The sequence below is a fragment of the Mirounga leonina genome, unplaced genomic scaffold (genome assembly GCF_011800145.1).
Source record: "Mirounga leonina isolate KUSES-001 unplaced genomic scaffold, KU_Mleo_1.0 Mir_165, whole genome shotgun sequence".
Taxonomy (NCBI): Eukaryota; Metazoa; Chordata; class Mammalia; order Carnivora; family Phocidae; genus Mirounga; species Mirounga leonina.
Genome location: NW_023270415.1, coordinates 81,799,849 through 81,818,038, shown reverse-complemented (window position 1 = coordinate 81,818,038; position 18,190 = coordinate 81,799,849). Strand labels below are relative to the sequence as shown.

At 68.0% G+C, this 18,190-nt stretch overlaps 1 protein-coding gene across 8 annotated transcripts; it reads left to right on the top strand.

Moving 5' to 3' along the window:
* On the top strand, nt 1-18,135 carry SCRIB (scribble planar cell polarity protein). Of its 8 annotated transcripts, none has more exons than XM_035012092.1 (37): nt 1-168; nt 1,285-1,402; nt 1,511-1,589; nt 1,682-1,771; nt 1,873-1,929; nt 2,029-2,092; nt 2,188-2,262; nt 2,331-2,475; nt 2,853-2,971; nt 3,183-3,382; nt 3,471-3,637; nt 3,714-3,844; nt 3,942-4,067; nt 4,760-4,927; nt 5,169-5,558; nt 6,233-6,277; nt 6,678-6,767; nt 7,290-7,367; nt 8,042-8,365; nt 8,461-8,541; nt 8,626-8,880; nt 9,184-9,294; nt 9,394-9,687; nt 9,788-9,976; nt 13,940-14,050; nt 14,134-14,178; nt 14,357-14,470; nt 15,256-15,318; nt 16,020-16,127; nt 16,216-16,375; nt 16,448-16,589; nt 16,678-16,863; nt 16,952-17,094; nt 17,171-17,208; nt 17,313-17,387; nt 17,618-17,669; nt 17,760-18,135. In XM_035012092.1, the coding sequence occupies exons 1-37, from the start codon at nt 10-12 to the stop codon at nt 17,903-17,905; spliced, it is 4,938 nt and encodes a 1,645-aa protein (XP_034867983.1). In that variant the 5' UTR covers nt 1-9; the 3' UTR covers nt 17,906-18,135. The 8 variants fall into 8 exon arrangements, with proteins under 8 accessions (XP_034867983.1, XP_034867985.1, XP_034867982.1 ...); XM_035012094.1 differs by having other exon boundaries at nt 6,215-6,277; nt 14,396-14,470; XM_035012091.1 differs by having other exon boundaries at nt 6,215-6,277.
* The last annotated feature ends 55 nt before the right edge of the window (nt 18,136-18,190 follow it).

Here is an 18,190-nt window from a genome sequence, read left to right as displayed (position 1 = left end):
GCCCGCACCATGCTCAAGTGCATCCCGCTGTGGCGCTGCAACCGGCACGTGGAGTCGGTGGACAAGCGGCACTGCTCGCTGCAGGCCGTGCCCGAGGAGATCTACCGCTACAGCCGCAGCCTGGAGGAGCTGCTCCTCGACGCCAACCAGCTGCGCGAGCTGCCCAAGGTGAGCGGCCGTCCGCGCCTGGGCGCCGGGCGGCGGGCGGCGGGCGGCGGGCTCGGCCGGCCCCACCCTCCCCAGCGATCTCGGGTGCCGGCGCCAGGTGGCGGTGCTCATCAGGTGCGCGCTGGGAGTGGCGGGCCGGGCGCAGCCCAGGAGGGCTGCGGTGGGGCGAGAGCCGCGGCCGTGGTAGGTGGGCCGGGGTGGACGCAGGGCGAGGGGAGCCTGGTCTGGCAGGTGGACGCCCACCTGCTGGGCTGCTCCGGAGGCGGGGAGCCCGGCCCTCGCCTCGGCCTGCTCCGCTCCGCGGGCTGAGGTGGGCGGGCGAGCCCTCGGAGAGGTCCTTGGCCCTGGTAGCTCTGAGGGCTGCAGGCTCTCCAGCTCTCCCTGCGGTCGCGCCTCCTGGCCCGCTGCTTTCCTGCTAAGGCCGCTCCGGAGAAGAGGTGAAGAAGGCAGCTCATAAAAGGATTTCCTTTCCGGAGACAGGGTGCCGAGCGGCCCAGGGCTTGGGGGCTGCGTGCCGCCCCCCGTCCTGGGCTTGGATGGGAGGGCTCTGTCCCCCGCCGTTTCCAGGAGCCTTCAGAGCTGCTTGTGCTTGTGGGGCTTCACTGCTTTTGTCGAGTTTTTTGCGGTTTTTTGTAGCTAGCTGTCAAGTTCTTGCCGCAGACTTGGGCCGGGGTGGTTGGGTGCCGTGGCAGAAAGCACTGTGGGCCCTGGCAGGCTCCCTTCCTGGGTGGGTAGAAGAGGTGCTGCAGGTGGCGAGTGGAGTCTTGCGGGAGCACCCAGGGAAAGGAACGGAGAACCGCCCAGCTCGGAGCAGATGACTTTTGGGCATGTGAGGTCCGTCCTATGGGAAGATGGCGGCAGGGAAGGCGTCTGAGGTGATGTCAAGGCACCAGATGGCAGAAGTTAGGAAGTTAGAAGTGCAGCCAGGTGTGGGTACACGATGGTCTCTCCTTTTTTTTTGCTGCCGACGGGGGTGATGAGGCAGGACCCTGGGTTCCTGCGTGGCCTGGAGCAGGCAGAGGCCCACGGGGTCTGTGACTTGTGAATTCGTGTCTGCTCTGGAGGGGCTCTCTCTTACAGGGTCTGTCATCCCCTGACCCCACTCCCTGCCCACAGCCCTTCTTTCGGCTGCTGAACCTGCGCAAGCTGGGCCTGAGTGACAACGAGATTCAGCGGTTGCCCCCCGAGGTGGCCAATTTTATGCAGCTGGTGGAGCTGGACGTGTCCCGGAACGGTGCGGAGCCCAGCGCAGGGCTGGGGTGGAGCTTACGGGTGGCAGGAAGGGCTTTGAGCTTTTGGGGACTCTGGGTGTGTCTCCACGGTGACCCCTCTCCTGTCACAGACATCCCCGAGATCCCGGAGAGCATCAAGTTCTGCAAGGCTCTGGAGATCGCAGACTTCAGTGGGAACCCCTTGTCTAGGTGGGTGGTGGCCGTGGTGGGGGGCAGTAGCGGGCGTGGGGGCTTCCACAGCCCTGTTCTGGACACCTGAGGTCCCTCTTTCTCTGGCGCAGGCTCCCCGAAGGCTTCACTCAGCTGCGCAGCCTGGCCCATCTGGCGCTGAATGACGTGTCCCTGCAGGCGCTGCCCGGGGATGTGGGCAAGTGCGTGCCCTCCAGGGCAGGGGTACTCGGCTCAGCCCCACTTCTCCCTCTCTCCCCACTGTCCCTGCTTCCATCACTCCCCACCCTGATCTCTCTTTCAGCCTCGCCAACCTGGTGACCCTAGAGCTCCGGGAGAACCTGCTCAAGTCCTTGCCTGCGTGAGTGGGCGCGGGTCTTTCTCCAGCACTTGCTTGAGCCGCGGGCCTAGGGGGCCTTGGGCCACGCGACCACAGCAGAACCTGCTGTTTGTTCTGTAGGTCTCTGTCCTTCCTGGTCAAGCTGGAACAGCTGGATCTGGGAGGCAACGAGCTGGAAGTACTGGTATGGAGAAGGCGGGGCCGTCGTGGGCCAGGGGGGCAGGTGAACCTCGGGCTGTTCCTCTGAGCCTGCCGCTCTGTCCCCATCTGTTGCTGCAGCCTGATACCCTCGGGGCGCTGCCCAACCTCCGTGAGCTGTGGTTGGACCGGAACCAGTTGTCAGCACTGCCCCCGGTGAGTGAGGGCGTGGCAGCCCTTGGCTGGCACCCGGCCGTCCCCTGACCCTCTGTGCCCACCCTCAGGAGCTGGGGAACCTGCGACGTTTGGTATGCCTGGACGTGTCGGAAAACCGGCTGGAGGAGCTGCCCGCGGAGCTCGGCGGGCTCCTGCTGCTCACCGACCTGCTGCTGTCCCAGAACTTGCTGCAGCGGCTTCCTGATGGCATCGGTCAGGCCCAGCCTGGGCGCTGGGAGGGGCGTGGCTGGCGGTGAACCCCGGCCTAGAGGGGGGCCCTGGGGGAGGGCCCTGACTCTATCTGGGCCCTGAGAGATGCCCCCGAGAAGGGGAAAGGACGCTGGGGTGAGGGGTGACTGGGTGCTGCACCTGAGGAGCCGAGGCGTCTCGTGGTGGCAGGGTGTGGACGGCGAACGGGGCAGGGCACGCGGGTGTGCAGAGCTGTCCCCTCTGGGGCTGGGGAGGACGGGGCAGGCGGCGGGGAGGAGTGCTGCCCTGGGCTTGGGCGGGGCTTCTCGGAGCTGGGTGCTGCGTGGGCAGCCGGGCCCTCCACCCCACTCGGCCCTGTCGCCACGTCTCCCCGACCCCAGGTCAGCTGAAGCAGCTGTCCATCCTGAAGGTGGACCAGAACCGGCTCTGTGAGGTGACCGAGGCCATCGGCGACTGTGAGAACCTCTCTGAGCTAATCCTCACGGAGAACCTGCTGACGGTACGGCCCGGCCTGGCGGGCCCGGGGGAGCGAGGATGGGGGGCCGCTGTGTGGTGGGGCCTGGCTGTCTGCTTGGATGGAGAGATGTTGGCAGGAAGCAGTTGGCGGGGGCGATGCCCATGGGCGCTGGAGACTGCCCTGAGGGGTGCCCCTCTCCTTCCAAACCCTAGCGGATTTCTGCCAACCCCTGGCCCTCCCTCTTCCTGGCCAGGCTCTGCCCCGCTCTCTGGGGAAGCTGACCAAGCTGACCAACCTCAACGCAGACCGGAACCGTCTAGAGGTGCTGCCACCGGAGATTGGAGGCTGCGTGGCGCTCAGCGTCCTCTCCTTGCGGGACAACCGCCTGGCCGCCCTGCCGCCGGAGCTCGCCCACACGGCTGAGTTACATGTGCTGGACGTGGCCGGGAACCGGTGAGTGCCCAGCCGCCCGGCCCGGCCCCCGCTGAGCGGACCGTGCCCACCGGCCGCCGCTGAGCTGACCGTGCCCACCGGCCGCCAGGCTGCAGAGTCTGCCGTTTGCGCTCACCCACCTCAACCTCAAGGCCCTATGGCTGGCTGAGAACCAGGCACAGCCGATGCTCCGGTTCCAGACCGAGGACGACGCTCAGACCGGCGAGAAGGTGCTCACCTGCTACCTGTTGCCGCAGCAACCTCCGCCCAGCCTCGGTAGGTCCGCGACCGGCGGCTGCGGGCCGGGCTGGGTGCGGCCTCAGACAGGCCCGCCGACCTTCGGTTTCCTTAGAGGCCCCAGGGCAGCAGGGCAGCCCTTCGGAGAGCTGGAGCGAGGCCCCGCCCAGCCGCGTGAGCGTCATCCAGTTTCTGGAGGTCCCCACGTGCGGCGATGATGCTGACGGGGCTGCTGCTGAGAAGCGGGTATGGCGGGGGGCTGCCTGGGTGGGCTGCCTCCTCCCTGCCCTCCCCTGACCCCTGCCCTGCCCTGCCCCACCCTGCACCCTCGTGCATGTTGCAGGGCCTGCAGCGTCGGGCCACGCCTCACCCCAGCGAGCTGAAGGTGATGAAGAGGGGTGTCGAGGAGCGCCGAGGCGAAGCCCACGCCCGCCGGCCGGAGTCCAGGCCGCCCTCACCCCTGGAGGAGGTGCCTGTGGGAACCCGCACGGCAGGCTTGCACCTCTCGGGAGCCCTGGGCGTCTTGTCATCCTGGCTGTGGGGCTCTGGGGGCCCGGGCTGGCCGGGGGGAGGCGGGGAGGGGTCCAGGGCCAAGCGTGCTGTGCTCTCCACAGGGCAGGGCCGTGTCACGAAGGGCTGTGGGGTGGCCGCGGGAGAGCGTGTGGCGTGGGCGTGCGGGGCAGGGGCGCGGGGGAGCCGGCCGCGGCTGCGTTCCCGGTGACATAGGCGATGGAGATCGAGGCCCGTGGGTCCGCATGCGGGTGGTGGGGGCAGGATCGTCTTCGGCGTAGGGAGCTGGGACCAGAGCGTGCAAACCCAGTCCTGCTCCTTTAGAGGCCTGCAGCCTCAGGGCTAGGGGAAGCTTCGGGATCCTGAGGGTGACCCCTGTGGGGAGACGCAAGGCAGGCCCCCCACCCTGCGAAGCTGCATTTGCAGAGCTGTGCTCCCGTCAGGGCCGTGGGGCTTTCTCAGGCTGCTGTTCTCCTGGGAGCTCGTCTGGTTCTTGTTCTTCAGTTGTGTGGGGAAGATCTTTGAGGGGCCGCGCCACGGAACTGTGGTTCTGCACGGCCTCTGTTGAGGCTGGGACAGACCGCCCCCACCTGTGCAGGGGTGAGCCCGCCCGGGGCGCTGCAGACTGACCCCCTGCCCACCCGGCCGCAGGACAAGAGGCTGAGCACCGGGTCTGGCCTGAGTGAGGACTCGCAGCCGTCCGCGGGTACAGCCTCCCAGGGTGAACCCGAGGGGCCGCTGGCCGAAACACAGGGGCTGAGCCAGCAGGAAGCCGCCGCCAACACCCAGGAGGAGGCTGCGGAGGAGACTTACGAGGAGGTGAGGCTCGCGCCAGAGGCTGAGCAGACGTGTGGGCAGGACCAGTCAGCATGCGGCTGGGCCTCCCGGGCGGGCTCTCCCCTCCGGAGCTCAGCTGGGCCTCTGCCAGCGTGTGCGTCCCCACACGTTCCCTTGCGGGCTCTTCCCGGGCCCCGAGCACGGTGTCGGGCGCCCCTGGGGCGCCGGGCCCCTTGGGGGCGGGGCAGGCCCTGCCGCGGTGCTCACGCCCGGCTTCCCGCAGCCCACGGTGCGCTTCGCGGAGGACACGCTGCTGCTGCCCCCTGGGGAGGACGGCGAGAGCGAGGAGGGGCAGCTCGCGGCACCCTGGCCCCTGCCCGGCGGGCGACAGCGTCTCATTCGCAAGGACACCCCTCACTATAAGAAGCACTTCAAGATTTCCAAGCTGCCGCAGCCCGAGGCGGTTGTGGCTTTGCTGCAGGGAACGCCGCCGGACGGGGAGGGCCCCGTGGGGCCCGCGGCCTGGCACAACGGCCCCCACGCGCCCTGGGCTCCTCGGGCCGAGGAGGAGGAGGCCGAGGAGGACGAGGAGGAGGCCGAGGAGGACGAGGAGGAGGCGGCAGTGGCTGAGGAGGAGAAGGAGGAGGCTCTGGTGTCCGCACCCTCCATCAAGGTGGGTTTCTGTTCACACACCCGCTCGAGCCGGGCTGCCCTGGCCCCTCCTCGTCAGGCCGCGGCCCGTGCTGGGGCCTCCGGCGGCTCGCCCAGCGGCTCTGGGCCCATGTCCCGGGTCTGGCTGCCGGGGGCTGGGGGTTGGAGGGCACCCCCAAGGGCTGCTGACTCCAGGGTCCTCCTGGGTTGGGTTCAGACTGGGGCCCCGGGGTCTGGCGGCTGCATCACTGCCTGGACTCTTCCTTCCTCGGGTCCTCCTCAGAGCTGGCCTTCGGGCCCACTGTGGACCCTCACGCGACTCCTGTCCCTGGCCGTCAGGTGGGCGTCAGGGGCCCACGAGAGGTCCCGCCTGCTCCCTGGGGACATCTCGCTCCACGTGTATCTGACGTCGAGGTTTTGTCCTGAGCACGGGCGTGATGCTGTGGCAGCTGAGGGGCCCAGGACAGCCAGACTCGGCCTCAGCCCGCTGTGGGGTGCCCCCCGACCAGCTGAGGCTGCCCCGTGTGGCCACACTTCCAGACTGGACGGGAGGGGCTGGTGCTCAGGCTGCGGGAGCTTGGTGTGGTGGTTCCTGTCCTTTCTGCTCTTGGCGGGGCTGGGTGAGGCGGTGGCGGGCGGCGGCTCACCTGCATGCCCTCGCTGGTCCCGTCCTAACAGGGGGTGTCGTTTGACCAGGCCAATAACCTGCTGATAGAGCCCGCACGCATTGAGGAGGAAGAGGTCTGTACTCGCTCTCTGCTTCGTGCTCTGGGTCCCGGGCTGCTGGCCTTGCTTCCTGGGCTGCGGGCTCTCGCGCCTCCTGCCCCCGCCCCGCTCGCCAGACCCCTGCCCCATAAGAGCTTCTGCTCCCCTCCTCAGGGATGGGGCCTCCCGGCCCTTTGACACAGACGGACGGACGTGGAGTTGGGGCCTGGGGGAGGCAGCCAGTCTTGACGGGGGTGTTGAGACGGCATCTGCAGGTGGGGCAGGGCCTCGGGCCTCCATGCAGGTGTGCCCTGCCCTGTGCAGCCCCTCTGTGCTGCCTGGGGCCGCCCAGGCCGCCGGACGGGACCAGGCCCTCCCCGTGCCCTGCCAGGCCCACAGGCAGCCCCCAGACAGCGAGGGTCTGTTCTGTTTCCAGCTGACGCTCACCATCGTGCGGCAGACGGGGGGCCTGGGTATCAGCATCGCTGGTGGTAAGGGCTCCACGCCCTATAAGGGGGACGACGAGGTGAGGAGCTGCGGCCGCCTCGGGGACCCCTCTCCCCCGCATCCCGCCTTTTCTCCAAGAGGCTTCTGTGGTTTTGAGGGTTGCCGTGCCACGCCCCTTTGGACCTCACAGCCCACTGTGTTCTGGGCACGTGCTCAGGCTCAGGGCTCCCTGCCCCCCCAGGTGACTGGCCGCGACTGCTGGCCCAGGACCGACCCGGGCGGCTTAGTTAGAGCCGGTGGGGGGTGCCAGAGTTCTCCTTGGCACTCTGCCTTCTCTCCCGTATTGCCTCTATTGGGTTTGGGGTTGCAGATCGTCCCAGGAGCTTGACCTGTGGCCTTGGGCTCCGCGGCACGTGGGACTTGCAGCGGTGAGGCAGCCCAAGTTGGCCGCAGGCCCGGTTCTCTTCTTCCCATGCCCTGGGGTCTCTGCAGGCTTTGCAGGGCGTTTCCAGGCCTTGCCCAGTTGCTACCCCAGCAGGACAGGGGGGCCCCTCCACGGCCTCTGTCCTTTCTCTCTGTTCAGCTCCCACTCGTTCTCCAGGGCATATTCATCTCTCGGGTGTCCGAGGAGGGCCCTGCAGCCCGGGCGGGCGTCCGAGTGGGTGACAAGCTCCTCGAGGTGAGTCAGTGATGCGTCTGGGGCTCCACACGGCCCTGGCTGTGTCGGGAGCAGAGGGTCACCTGGGGAGGTGGTCAGCCCTCCAGCAAGGTGGGCGGGGGGGCGTTAGTCGTGCCCTGGAGCCTCGGCAGCTGTGTCGGGGGGCTCCTGGGAGACTGTGCTTGTGCTAATTACTGATGCACCAGGATGGAGTCTGAGGGCCACCGGCCCTTTCTGCGGGGCCTGGAGGGGGCCGTGGACAGAGGCTGTCGGGCCAGACAGGGCTGAGGCTGCACCGCAGCTTCTAGGGGGGAGCCGCCGCGGCCCAGACAGCAGGGAGAGCTGAGGGGAGGGAGCCTCATGGAGCCGCGTCAGGGTGGAGGCACAGGGTCAGACGCCCAGCGAGCCTGGGCGTCGTCAGTCGTGGACTGCTTCGATGAGGGACAGATGGCGGGGATTGCAGGGCTGGGGACCCAGGCGAGGACCAGCAGGAAGGGCGTCCCCGTGTTCCCGTCAGCCTGGCTCGCGTCCTGCCCCGCCCCCACCCCCGGGGGTCGCGCAGTCTGGGGGCTGGTTAGCCTGCCTGGAGGCCCGCGGCTCGTGCTCCTCCTGTCTCCCGTCTGGGCGGGGCGGGCGGCATGCGCAGAGCCCTCGCGTGGCCGTGGCCCCGTTCGGACAGGTGTCCCGCTCCGCAGGTGAACGGCGTGGCCCTGCACAGCGCCGAGCACCACCAGGCTGTGGAAGCGCTGCGGGGGGCCGGCACCACCGTGCAGATGCGCCTGTGGCGGGAGCGCATGGTGGAGCCCGAGAATGCAGTCACCGTCACGCCTCTGCGGCCCGAGGACGACTACAGCCCTCGGGAGCGGCGGGGAGCTGGCCTGCGCCTGCCCCTGCCCCCGCCGGAGCCCGCCGGGCCCCCCCGCCAGCGCCATGTGGCCTGCCTTGTGCGCAGCGAGAAGGGGCTGGGCTTCAGCATCGCCGGCGGGAAAGGCTCCACGCCTTATCGGGCTGGCGATGGGGTGAGGCGGGTGCGGCGGGGGGCTGGGGCGTGCTTCCGGGGGGCCGGACAGGGACTAGACTCACTGGCCCTGGCTCTCTGCCCCCCCCCCTGCAGGGCATCTTCATCTCCCGCATCGCGGAGGGGGGCGCCGCCCAGCGGGCGGGCACTCTGCAGGTTGGCGACCGTGTCCTCTCGGTGAGTGGGGGTAGCGGGGCCTGCTCACTGCCCCATCCGCTCCGCTCACCCCACAGGGCACCCTGACTGGCCACACTCTTGCAGATCAACGGGGTGGACATGACTGAGGCCAGGCACGACCACGCCGTCTCCCTGCTGACCGCCGCTTCCCCCACCATCGCCCTACTGCTGGAGCGGGAGGCCGGGGGGCTCCTTCCCCCCAGCCCTCTGCCACACTCCCCCCCACCCCCCATTGCAGCCACCACCGCCGTGGTCACTGCCACCCCTGGGGACTCTGGGCCGCTGAGGCTGGCCTCTAGCCTGCTGGCTGCTGCTTTGGAGGGGCCGTACCCAGTGGAGGTAAGATCCCACGCCCCCCGTAAAGTTTCAGGTATGGGGCGTCAGTTCTTCCAGGTAGGAAAACAGGTGCTCGCACGTCCTCCGTTGTGGTGCCAGGCCCCTAGGGGTCTGTTTCATAGGTCGCCGCGTCTGCATGTGGTCTTTCGTGTGCTTGTGTGTCCTGATGTGTCGGGGACGCCTCCCCCCCGCCATCCCTAATAGCCTGACTGCCCCCACCTGGGGCTCGTACACCCCCTGGGCTGGAGGGGCGCCCCTTTGCTGCTCCCAAGAGGTTCATTCCAGCCAGCCCCTCGGTATCCCCAGGAGATCTGCCTGCCGAGAGCCGGGGGCCCTCTGGGGCTCAGCATCGTTGGGGGCTCCGATCACTCCAGCCACCCATTTGGTATCCAGGAGCCTGGCGTGTTCATCTCCAAGGTAGAGCAGGCCCCACAGGCGTCTCCGTGCTAGGAGGGCCCAGCCCGGGCATGGGGCAGCAGGGCCTCCAGCCCGTGGGACATCCTCCTCTCCTGACAGGTGCTCCCACGGGGCCTGGCTGCACGCAGCGGCCTTCGGGTTGGGGACCGCATCCTGGCAGTGAACGGGCAGGACATTCGGGAGGCCACGCACCAGGAGGCAGTCAGTGCCCTGCTTCGGCCCTGCCTGGAGCTGGTCTTGCTCGTGCGGAGGGACCCCCCGCCCCCGGGCATGCGGGAGCTCTGTATCCAGAAGGCCCCCGGGGAGAGGCTGGGCATCAGCATTCGAGGAGGCACCAAGGGCCACGCGGGGAACCCCTGTGATCCCACAGACGAGGGCATCTTCATCTCCAAGGTGAGGCCCCTCCTCGGCCAGACCCGCCCCACTGGGTTTCTCGGGGGGTGAGGGCCCGGATGCCGGCCGGTCCGGAAGCTCCAGGCCCCGGTCTCTGCAGGTGAGCCCCACGGGAGCGGCCGGGCGCGATGGCCGGCTGCGGGTGGGGCTGCGGCTGCTGGAGGTGAACCAGCAGAGCCTGCTCGGCCTGACACACGGCGAGGCCGTGCGGATGCTCCGCGGCGTCGGCGACACCCTCACCGTGCTCGTGTGTGACGGCTTTGACTCCAGCACCGCCGTCCCCGCCGAGGTCAGTGCCTGTCCCGTCAGCGGCCCGCGGCCCGGCCGGGCGTGTGGCCAGGCCGCTGCGAGGCGGCGCGTGGGGCGCTGCGGGCCGCGCCAGGCTGTGCCCGGGTGGGACGGTGCCCGAGAGCGGGGCACGATGGAGCCGGCGGATGGGCGGCACCTGCAGGGTGGGGCGGGGGGCAGCCCCCGGGCCAGGCACACGGCGAGGCTGCGGCCCCTGAGGACCGCATCTGCAGACACGCACGGGCCCCCCAGCCCGTGCCGGCAGCCCCTCAGCAGACAGCTTGCTCCCCGGGCCCTACCTCAGAGCAGAAGCCCCGGTGGGGCACGTGGGGGGCCCAGCTGTCCTGCCCGGCCCCCCAAAGCAAGGGCCGGCGGCCAGGACCAGGACTGGGCTCCAGAGGCCTGGCCCTCGGCCCGGCCCGCGTAGTGAGCGACTCTGGCTTCTGAGCCTCGGCATCCCCTCTGCTCAGGAGGGGCCTGGAGCTTCCGGACCGGCCCGGCAGCCCCTCAGCAGACAGCTGTCCCCCACTGCCCCCACGCTGTCCCGCCTTCTCCACTGCTGTCCCTGGGGCCCCTGGGCGTAACTGACACTCCTCACCTGCAGAGGGACAGGGTGGTCAGCGCAGGTCGGCCCGTGCGTGGTGGGTCTCTGGGTTGGTGACTTACTACCAGTGAGGGCTCGTCCTTCGGTGGGTGTCGTCTGCCGACGGGAACGGAGCCTGCGCTCGCGCCCCTCGCTCCGGCCCAGACGCCCACGACCACATCTCCCTCCATCTTCAAGGGAACCCTGGTGGTTTCCGGGGAGGAATTTCTCGTAGGACTTACGGCTAGACCGGGTGGTCCGGAGAAGCCTTTACCTTTTATCTATTTCATCCGTGCGTTTAGAGGTGTTTCAATCAGTACGTTTACTGATTTTAAAGCCTTTTATTCGAAGAGAAAGAAAAAAACAGCCGCGCGGCGAAGGGTGCGAACATCCACTGAGTTACGGGGGGGGTGCACACACTTGGATGTGCTTGGCGATCCCTCCCCGAGTCACGTGTGCCTTCCTCCCGCAGGTGGCTGTCTGGGGGTTCCCAGCACGTCATCCAGCAAGCCTGGGAGCCCGTCTTTGGCTTTTAGGGAGTTTGTGCAGGAAGGCGCCCTGGGGTGACCCTGCGTGCCCCCCACCCTGGCCGCCAGCCTGGGCGCTCGGACTCCTCTCTCTGTCCTGCCATAACTGACGTGTGCTCTTTCACCTTCTGAGCATCAGCCTTTTGTTTCATAGGATACAAATGTTTTTGTCACTTTTACTTTTTAAGAATGGCTTCTCTGAGGCTTTAGAAATCTAAGCCTTCTGGCTTCCGGCTCACACTTGCCCAAGCGCATCTTCCACTGGCTTCCCCAGAGAGCTGGTGCTTGGGCCGTGTCCTCACTCCCCTTCCCCTTCAGCCCTCCCTCACTGCCCGCGCTGGGGGAGGTGCTCCGGCCCGTCCTCTGTGCATCGCTCTCCCACCTTCTGCAGACCGGCCTGCAGGGAGGAGCCCCCCCAGCCACGCCGTCCAGGCTCCCTTCCCTTCATCTTGTCCGCATTTTCAGGAACAAGCTGGGGTCTTGGAGATCTCCGGAGATGGCAGCTGGAGTGTTTTTTTCTTGCTGAATTCACGGGTCCGTATGTTGTTGATGTTTGTGGCCACGCTGTGCCCTTGTTGGGTGTGCGGCTGTCTGCCCGGTGGGACACCTGTCACTCGACAGCTTCCTTGCTCTCTGGAGTGAGCGGGTATCCAGCTGTTTCCTGCCCTGGTGCCGGCCGTTTCCAGGGACCCCTGGCCCTGAGAGCCCAGTCGGGCCGGGCAGCACTTGGAGCCTGGGCTGTGGATGTTTCTAGAGAGAAGCTGTGAGTTCGTACTGTTATTTTGTAAGTAGGCTCCATGGCCAACATGGGGCTTGAACTCATGACCCCGAGATCAAGAATCGCAGGTTCCTCTAACTGAGCCACCCAGGTGTCCCCATTATTTCTTTGTGCAAAATACAAGCAAATACGTGAAGTAATTTTAAACCTGGAAAAAAGTGGCAAGGACAGGCCATAGAATGTCTCGCTCAGAGGCCCCGTGCGCGGCTCTCCAACTCTCCAGCTGACCCACGATGTCCTTCATAGGACAGGGCTCGCTCCAGGGGTGCACAGGCGTCTGGCCGCCCCATCTCCCCAGTGTCCCCGACCCTGACCTCGTGCAGAGTGTCCCAGGGCTGCTGACCCGCCACACAGATGGCGGTGCGGCCCGTTGCCGACGGCCTCCATAGGGCTGTCCCTGGGTTGCCCCACCCCAAAGTGGCTCTTTCCCCTTTGGAAGTAGTATGTGTTTTGTGGGGGTACTTCGAGAGTGTTCGTCCCATTCCTGGGCACGTCCCCACCCGCCAGCGCTAGCACCGTGCTGTTTGCTGCATCAGTCCCGCGCGTGGGCCACAGCCATGTTCTATTCGTGGCTCCTTCCGCATTCATCCGTTGGCTCTGCGCTGCTAGGGCGAGGCTTCCTTCCCCGTGGTGGGGCTCCCCCGTTGCTGTTACTGCCCCTCTCCGGCCTCTGCGTTCTTTCATGGGTGGCGGTTTGTCGCTGTGGCTGCTGGTTTTGTGCCCCGGACCCGGCTTCCGGCCGGCCCTTCTAACGTGGCTCAGCGTCCCGTGAGCAGCCTCCTTCCTGGCACCTGACACCCTGCGCTCGCCCCGTGCTCTCCCGCCCAGCCCTGCGTCCTGCTTCTCCAAGGAGCACTGGTTCCTTTTAGCGGAAGGTGGTATTTAGAAGCCAAGACCTGGGCCCTGGGTGTGCTCACGGCCTCGGGACGTCTCATGGCTGGCGCGTGAGTGTCTCCAACTGCGGAAAAGCATGCGTTCATGTCCTGCCCCACGGGGCAGCCCTTCCCTGTGCGCGTGGCCTTCTCTGGCGAGAGGAACCAGGCGGCGGCCTTGCCTCGCATGCTGCCTGCTCGGCCCCGCCGTGGTCTGCCGTCCTCCCTGGTCTGAGGGCCCCACCTCTCTGGGGCATTCCAGAAGTCGGGAAGGTGGGGTCCTTAGTGTCTCTCGCTATATCTTCTACTTTTGTCAGAATCCCAGTGCTGGTTGGGCCTCCTGCGTGTCCCTGCCGAGCCCACATCTCTAGGGTCTTTGTCCACAGCTCACGGTCGTCGTACCCACCTTGTGAGCGGCACCATTTGTCGTGACAGCGTCCCCGTGTCTGCTCCGTGCTTCCAGCCTTGAGCTCCCTCTTCCCTGCAGGGGACCCCTCCTGTCCTTGCTTTCCGGGGGGCTGCTACCCCGCTCCCTCCCCTCATTCATTCTCTCACTTGGCCTTTCTGAACGGCGGCTGCACTGGGTTTGTGTTTCGGCCACACCGACAGCCGCCCCCCATCAGTGGGGCCGTTCATTTGGGGGGGCTCCCATGCCGCCCCCACTCTGGTTCCTGCTGTCGGTCAAGGCCAAGCTATCCCCCTCATCTCTCGTGAGGTTGGAGAGAGCCATTCTGTGTTTCCGTCTGTGTTCACCCTCCGAGTCTGTGGTCAAGGCACAGTTCATGGCCACACGCTCTTGCCCTCTGTCCCCCGCCCTGCCCACCGGGTCCCGGCCACCAGGCAGCGGGCTCTCCCTTGCTCGGAGCCGCTGGGTCTCTCCTGCATTGTGGCCTTTATTTCAGAGTCCTTTCTGGGTGCTCGCACTGCAGATTCCAGAAACAGCCACCAGGCACCCCGCGGCTCAGTGTCCACAGTCGACCTCCCCTGCCTCCCGCCACGTGTCAGAATGGCCCCGACGCCCATGATGTGCATCCATGACCTTGGCTAGCCTGCGTGGCCAGCGGCGCGGTCACAGGCCTCCCCACCCCAGAGGCCGCCTTGGCTGTGTGGGTCGCTGGCAGGTCCTCAGCTGGGGCTCCAGCCTACCTTTGGAGGGGACGTTGGAGACCGGGGGGCCCTGCCCTCAGCCTGCTCCTCTCCTCAGGTGTCCCCAGGCGTCATTGCCAACCCCTTTGCGGCAGGCCTCGGCCGCCGGAACAGCCTGGAGAGCATCTCCTCCATCGACCGGGAGCTGAGCCCCGAGGGCTCCAGCAAGGTCAGAACCACCTGCAGCCGGCGGCCGCGGGGCTGGGGAGCCCAAGGCTGCTGGTCCCTGACTGGTGTGCTCTCTGCCCGCAGAAGGAGCTGCCGGGACAGACCCCGCAGTGGGGACTAGAGGCCGTGGTGAGTGACTGGGCGCCCCTGCCCTACACACCGGGCTTCTCTTCACACTCGGGCCCCGGGGTGCCGGGCTCTGGCTGCCTCCTCCCTGCTGGGGTGCTGCAGGACGCAGGGTGGACACAGTGCAGGGGGCAGGTGGCTGCAGCCCGCTCTCGGCAGCATCTGCCGGCCCCCCGCTTAGGTGCAGACACGCCTCCCCTGTGTGGACTCTGCTCCCCAGGGCCAGAGCTTGGAGAGCCTCAAGCTGGACTACCGCACTCTAGCCGCCGTGCCCAGCGCTGGGGGCACGCACAGGGTCAGTGTCCGAGTCACTGGCCTGCTCTCCATCTGCTCATCTTAGCTCCGTCCTGCCCGTCTGAGCCCCCGCTCATCACTGAGACCCCAGGGCACGGAGCTTGCAGGCGGGGTCTGCAGGGGCCGTGGGCCCCCACGCTGGAGCTCTGCGTCCTGACCTGATACGGGTCCCTCTTCGTCCTCGGGGCTCCTGGGAAGCCCCCCTCCCCTTCAGAGTCACCGAGCAGGCTGGGGAGTGGGGAGCACAGGCAGCTCGAGGCCACCGCAACCTTTGGGGGTCCTGATGGGATCGGGCAGGAACAGCCTGGAACAGCTTCGAGAAGCCATGGAGGCTGGGGGGGCTGCGCAGTGGCCCAGTGCTGACAGCTGGGGGGCGGGCACTGGGCAGGACGGAGAGTTGGGCCTCTCCCTCCCCCGAGAGCCATGAACAGCCCTGCCCGAGGCTGTGCCCAGCCGGCCGCAGCTCAGAAGTCCTACAGGAGGGCGAGTGGTCACTGCCTGGGCTCCGCGGGGCGGGGGGCGGTTTGTGCTGGGGGCTTTAGTGTAGGCCTTCGCCCCTTAGCCACGAGCAGCTGAGTAGGAAGCCCCCAGGAGGGGTGGGGGCCTAGCTGTGGGGTGGCAGGTGAGAGTTGGGGCCTCCCTGGCTCACACCGCTCCAGAGTACACGGGGAGGGTAGCCAGGGGTGGGGGAGCTGCTCACGGACAGCGAAACAGAGCAGCAGAACGCCTCCTTGTGGGGCCGCAGCCCTGCCTGACCCTCCCCCCGGCACTGCCTGACCCCTGCAGGTACTGTCTGGGGCGACAGGAGGGAAGATGGCTGAGGGCCCCTGCTCCCCCAGCTGCCAGCAGGTGAGTGCCCAGCAGGTGGGGGTGGAGGGCAGCGCCCCCTCTTCCAGGGAGGTGGTGCCACGGGACAGCCGCTCCCCTCCAGCTGCCACTCCTGACTGAGGGCACGGCCCGGAGCGCCTGCCTGGCCAGGGGTGATCGGCGATGCGGTGGGAGGCTCCCTGTGGCCCCTGGGCAGACAGAGCTGGGTGGTCAGGGATGTGTCACCGCCACCTGCCTGCTTGCGTATGAGTCCCTCGGGGCCAGCTTGGTCCTGCTGAGGCTCCCCGGGTCTGCTGCATGGGAGGGCCAGGCCATGGGCACCCCCCCTCGCCGCGCTGCAGCAGGGGGTAAGCACGGGCCAGCTCCCAGCCTTTGCCCCTTCCCAGCAGACGACAGACAGGCGAGTGTTGGCCCCGTGCCCCTGGATACCCACCCCGTCCACCCCCCCTGGCTCCAGGTCTCTTTCCTCCACCATCCCCCCATCCCCTTACCTGAACCCCAATCCCTCTTTCTGGTCTCTGCCCCTGCGTTTTGCTGAGAAAACTGGCTTGGGCCTGGCCGGGGGGCTCCGTGGCCCCCAGGGATAGAGGGGATCCGCGCCTTGTGAGTGCTCAGACCCACAGGACACGGGAGTCAGAGCAGCAGGTGGGGACAGCTGGGGGGGTGGCGGCTGCAGCCAGGAAGGCTGTCCTCCCCCGGCTCACATGCGCCCCCCTCCCTAGCCCCCATCCCCACCCTCCCCCGACGCACTGCCCGCCAACGTGAAGCAGGCCTACAGGACCTTCGCTGCTGTACCTGGCCCACACCCACCGCAGGACACCCCTGCCCAGGTACGCGGTGGGCCGCCCGCCCTTCTCCCGCGCATGCGCGTGGGGCATGCGCCCAGAGGAGCCAGGCCTCAGGACCCGCTTCCCACAGCCCCCCGCACCCGGGCCCACGGCCTCGCCGGAGCAGCTGTCTTTCCGCGAGCGGCAGAAGTACTTTGAACTGGAGGTGCAGGTGCCCCAGGCCGAGGGCCCCCCCAAGCGCGTGTCACTGGTGGGTGCCGACGACCTGCGGAAGATGCAGGAGGAGGAAGGTAGGTGGCCAGAGCGGCAGGTGGGGAGGGCCTGGGCCAGGGTCTCACCTAACCCCCCCACCCCCACCCCAGCCCGAAAGCTGCAGCAGAAGAGGACGCAGCTGATGCGGGAGGCGGAGGACAGCGGGCTCACCCTGGACCTGGACGGGGAGGCCCCCGAGGAGGAGGAGGAGGAGCCACCCGAGCCCCCAGCCTGGGCCGGCCCTGCCCCAGGGTGAGCGGCAGCCCCGAACGTCTCCCGGGCGTCCCCGTGCCCGCGGCACCCCACCCACCTGGTCCTCCTGCCCTGTCTCCCGCCCCAGGCTCAGCCCCTCGTCCCCGCAGCCCCTTGGGGGCGGCGCCCCGGTGCGCACAGCCAAAGCCGAACGGCGCCATCAGGAGCGACTCCGCGTTCAGAGCCCGGAGTTGTCCTTGCCTGATCGGGCTCTGTCCCCTGCCGAGCGGCGCGCCCTGGAGGCCGAGAAGCGCGCACTGTGGAGGGCAGCCAGGTGAGGCCCTGGGGGCCCGGGAAGGCCTATCCCACCCCCGCTGCCGCGCCCGCCCGCCCGCCCAGCGCCACCTCCCTGTCGCCGGCAGGATGAAGTCCCTGGAGCAGGACGCTCTCCGTGCGCAGATGGTCCTCAGCAAGTCCCAGGAGGGCCGGAGCAGGCGCGGGCCCCTGGAGCGGCTGGCCGAGGCCCCCTCGCCCGCGCCCACCCCGTCGCCCACTCCCGTGGAAGGTCCGTAGCCGGGCAGGGGTGGGGGGCCCGCCCCACGGCCCAGACCTCTCCCAACGCCCCCTTCTTGTCCCCCCAGACCTCGGGCCCCAGACCAGCACCTCCCCCGGACGCCTGGTGAGGAGCCAGCAGCTGTCGCCTGCCCTGAACCCCTCCCCAGACTCCCCCTCCCTCCCCCTCTTCACGCTCTCTGCCTTTCTCCCTCACGCTGTCCTTGCAAGGCCTTGTCTGGGAGGAAGTTTGACTACAGGGTGTTTGCAGCCCTCCCTTCTTCCAGACCGGTCTTTGACATGCAGGTACCGGGCCCGCCCACAGGCCAGCCGCGCTCAGCTTTGCTCCTGTGCCCGCCACCCGGGCCTGTCCCTCTCTGTCTGCCGGTCTCGAGTCCTCTTCCGTGGGCGCGGGGCCTCCCCAGCCAGCTCCCGTCCTTGGCCAGGGCGCCACGGGGACCCCCACCCAGGCTCTTGGGGGCGGCTCCAGGCAGGCCTGGGGTGCAGTCCTGACCTAACTCTTCTCCCCCTCACAGTCCCCAGATTTTGCTGAGGAGCTGAGGTCCCTGGAACCATCTCCCAGCCCTGGTGAGTTGGCAGGCTCAGCCCTCAGGGTGCACCCAGGGTGCCCGTCCCGCCCCCCAAATCGCTCACTGCGTGCCCTGCCTCGCCCACCAGGCCCGCAGGAGGAGGACGGAGAGGTGGCCATGGTGCTCCTGGGCCGGCCCTCGCCCGGCGCTGTGGGCGCTGAGGACGTGGCTCTGTGCAGCAGTCGCCGCCCCGTGCGGCCCGGGCGCCGCGGCCTGGGCCCTGTGCCCTCCTAGAGGCCCCGGGGGCCGCCCCCGACCTGGGCGGGGCCCTGCCGGCTGCACCAGCACCCTTGCCCTGAGTCTTTTACCTGGGTGTTAGCATTTTAAAGAGACCCTTCAGGAGTTCCAGCCGCTAACTGCCCCCTCCCCAGCTGGGACCCGCTGGCAAGACTGTAACTAGTGACGTTTGTACAACCAAAGACTCTATTTTGTGGTTTAAGAAGAATAAAATTGACTACGTTTTACCTCCTGTCTGTCCATCTGTCTTACCCACCGCCCCCCTGCAAGGCTGGGCCCCCG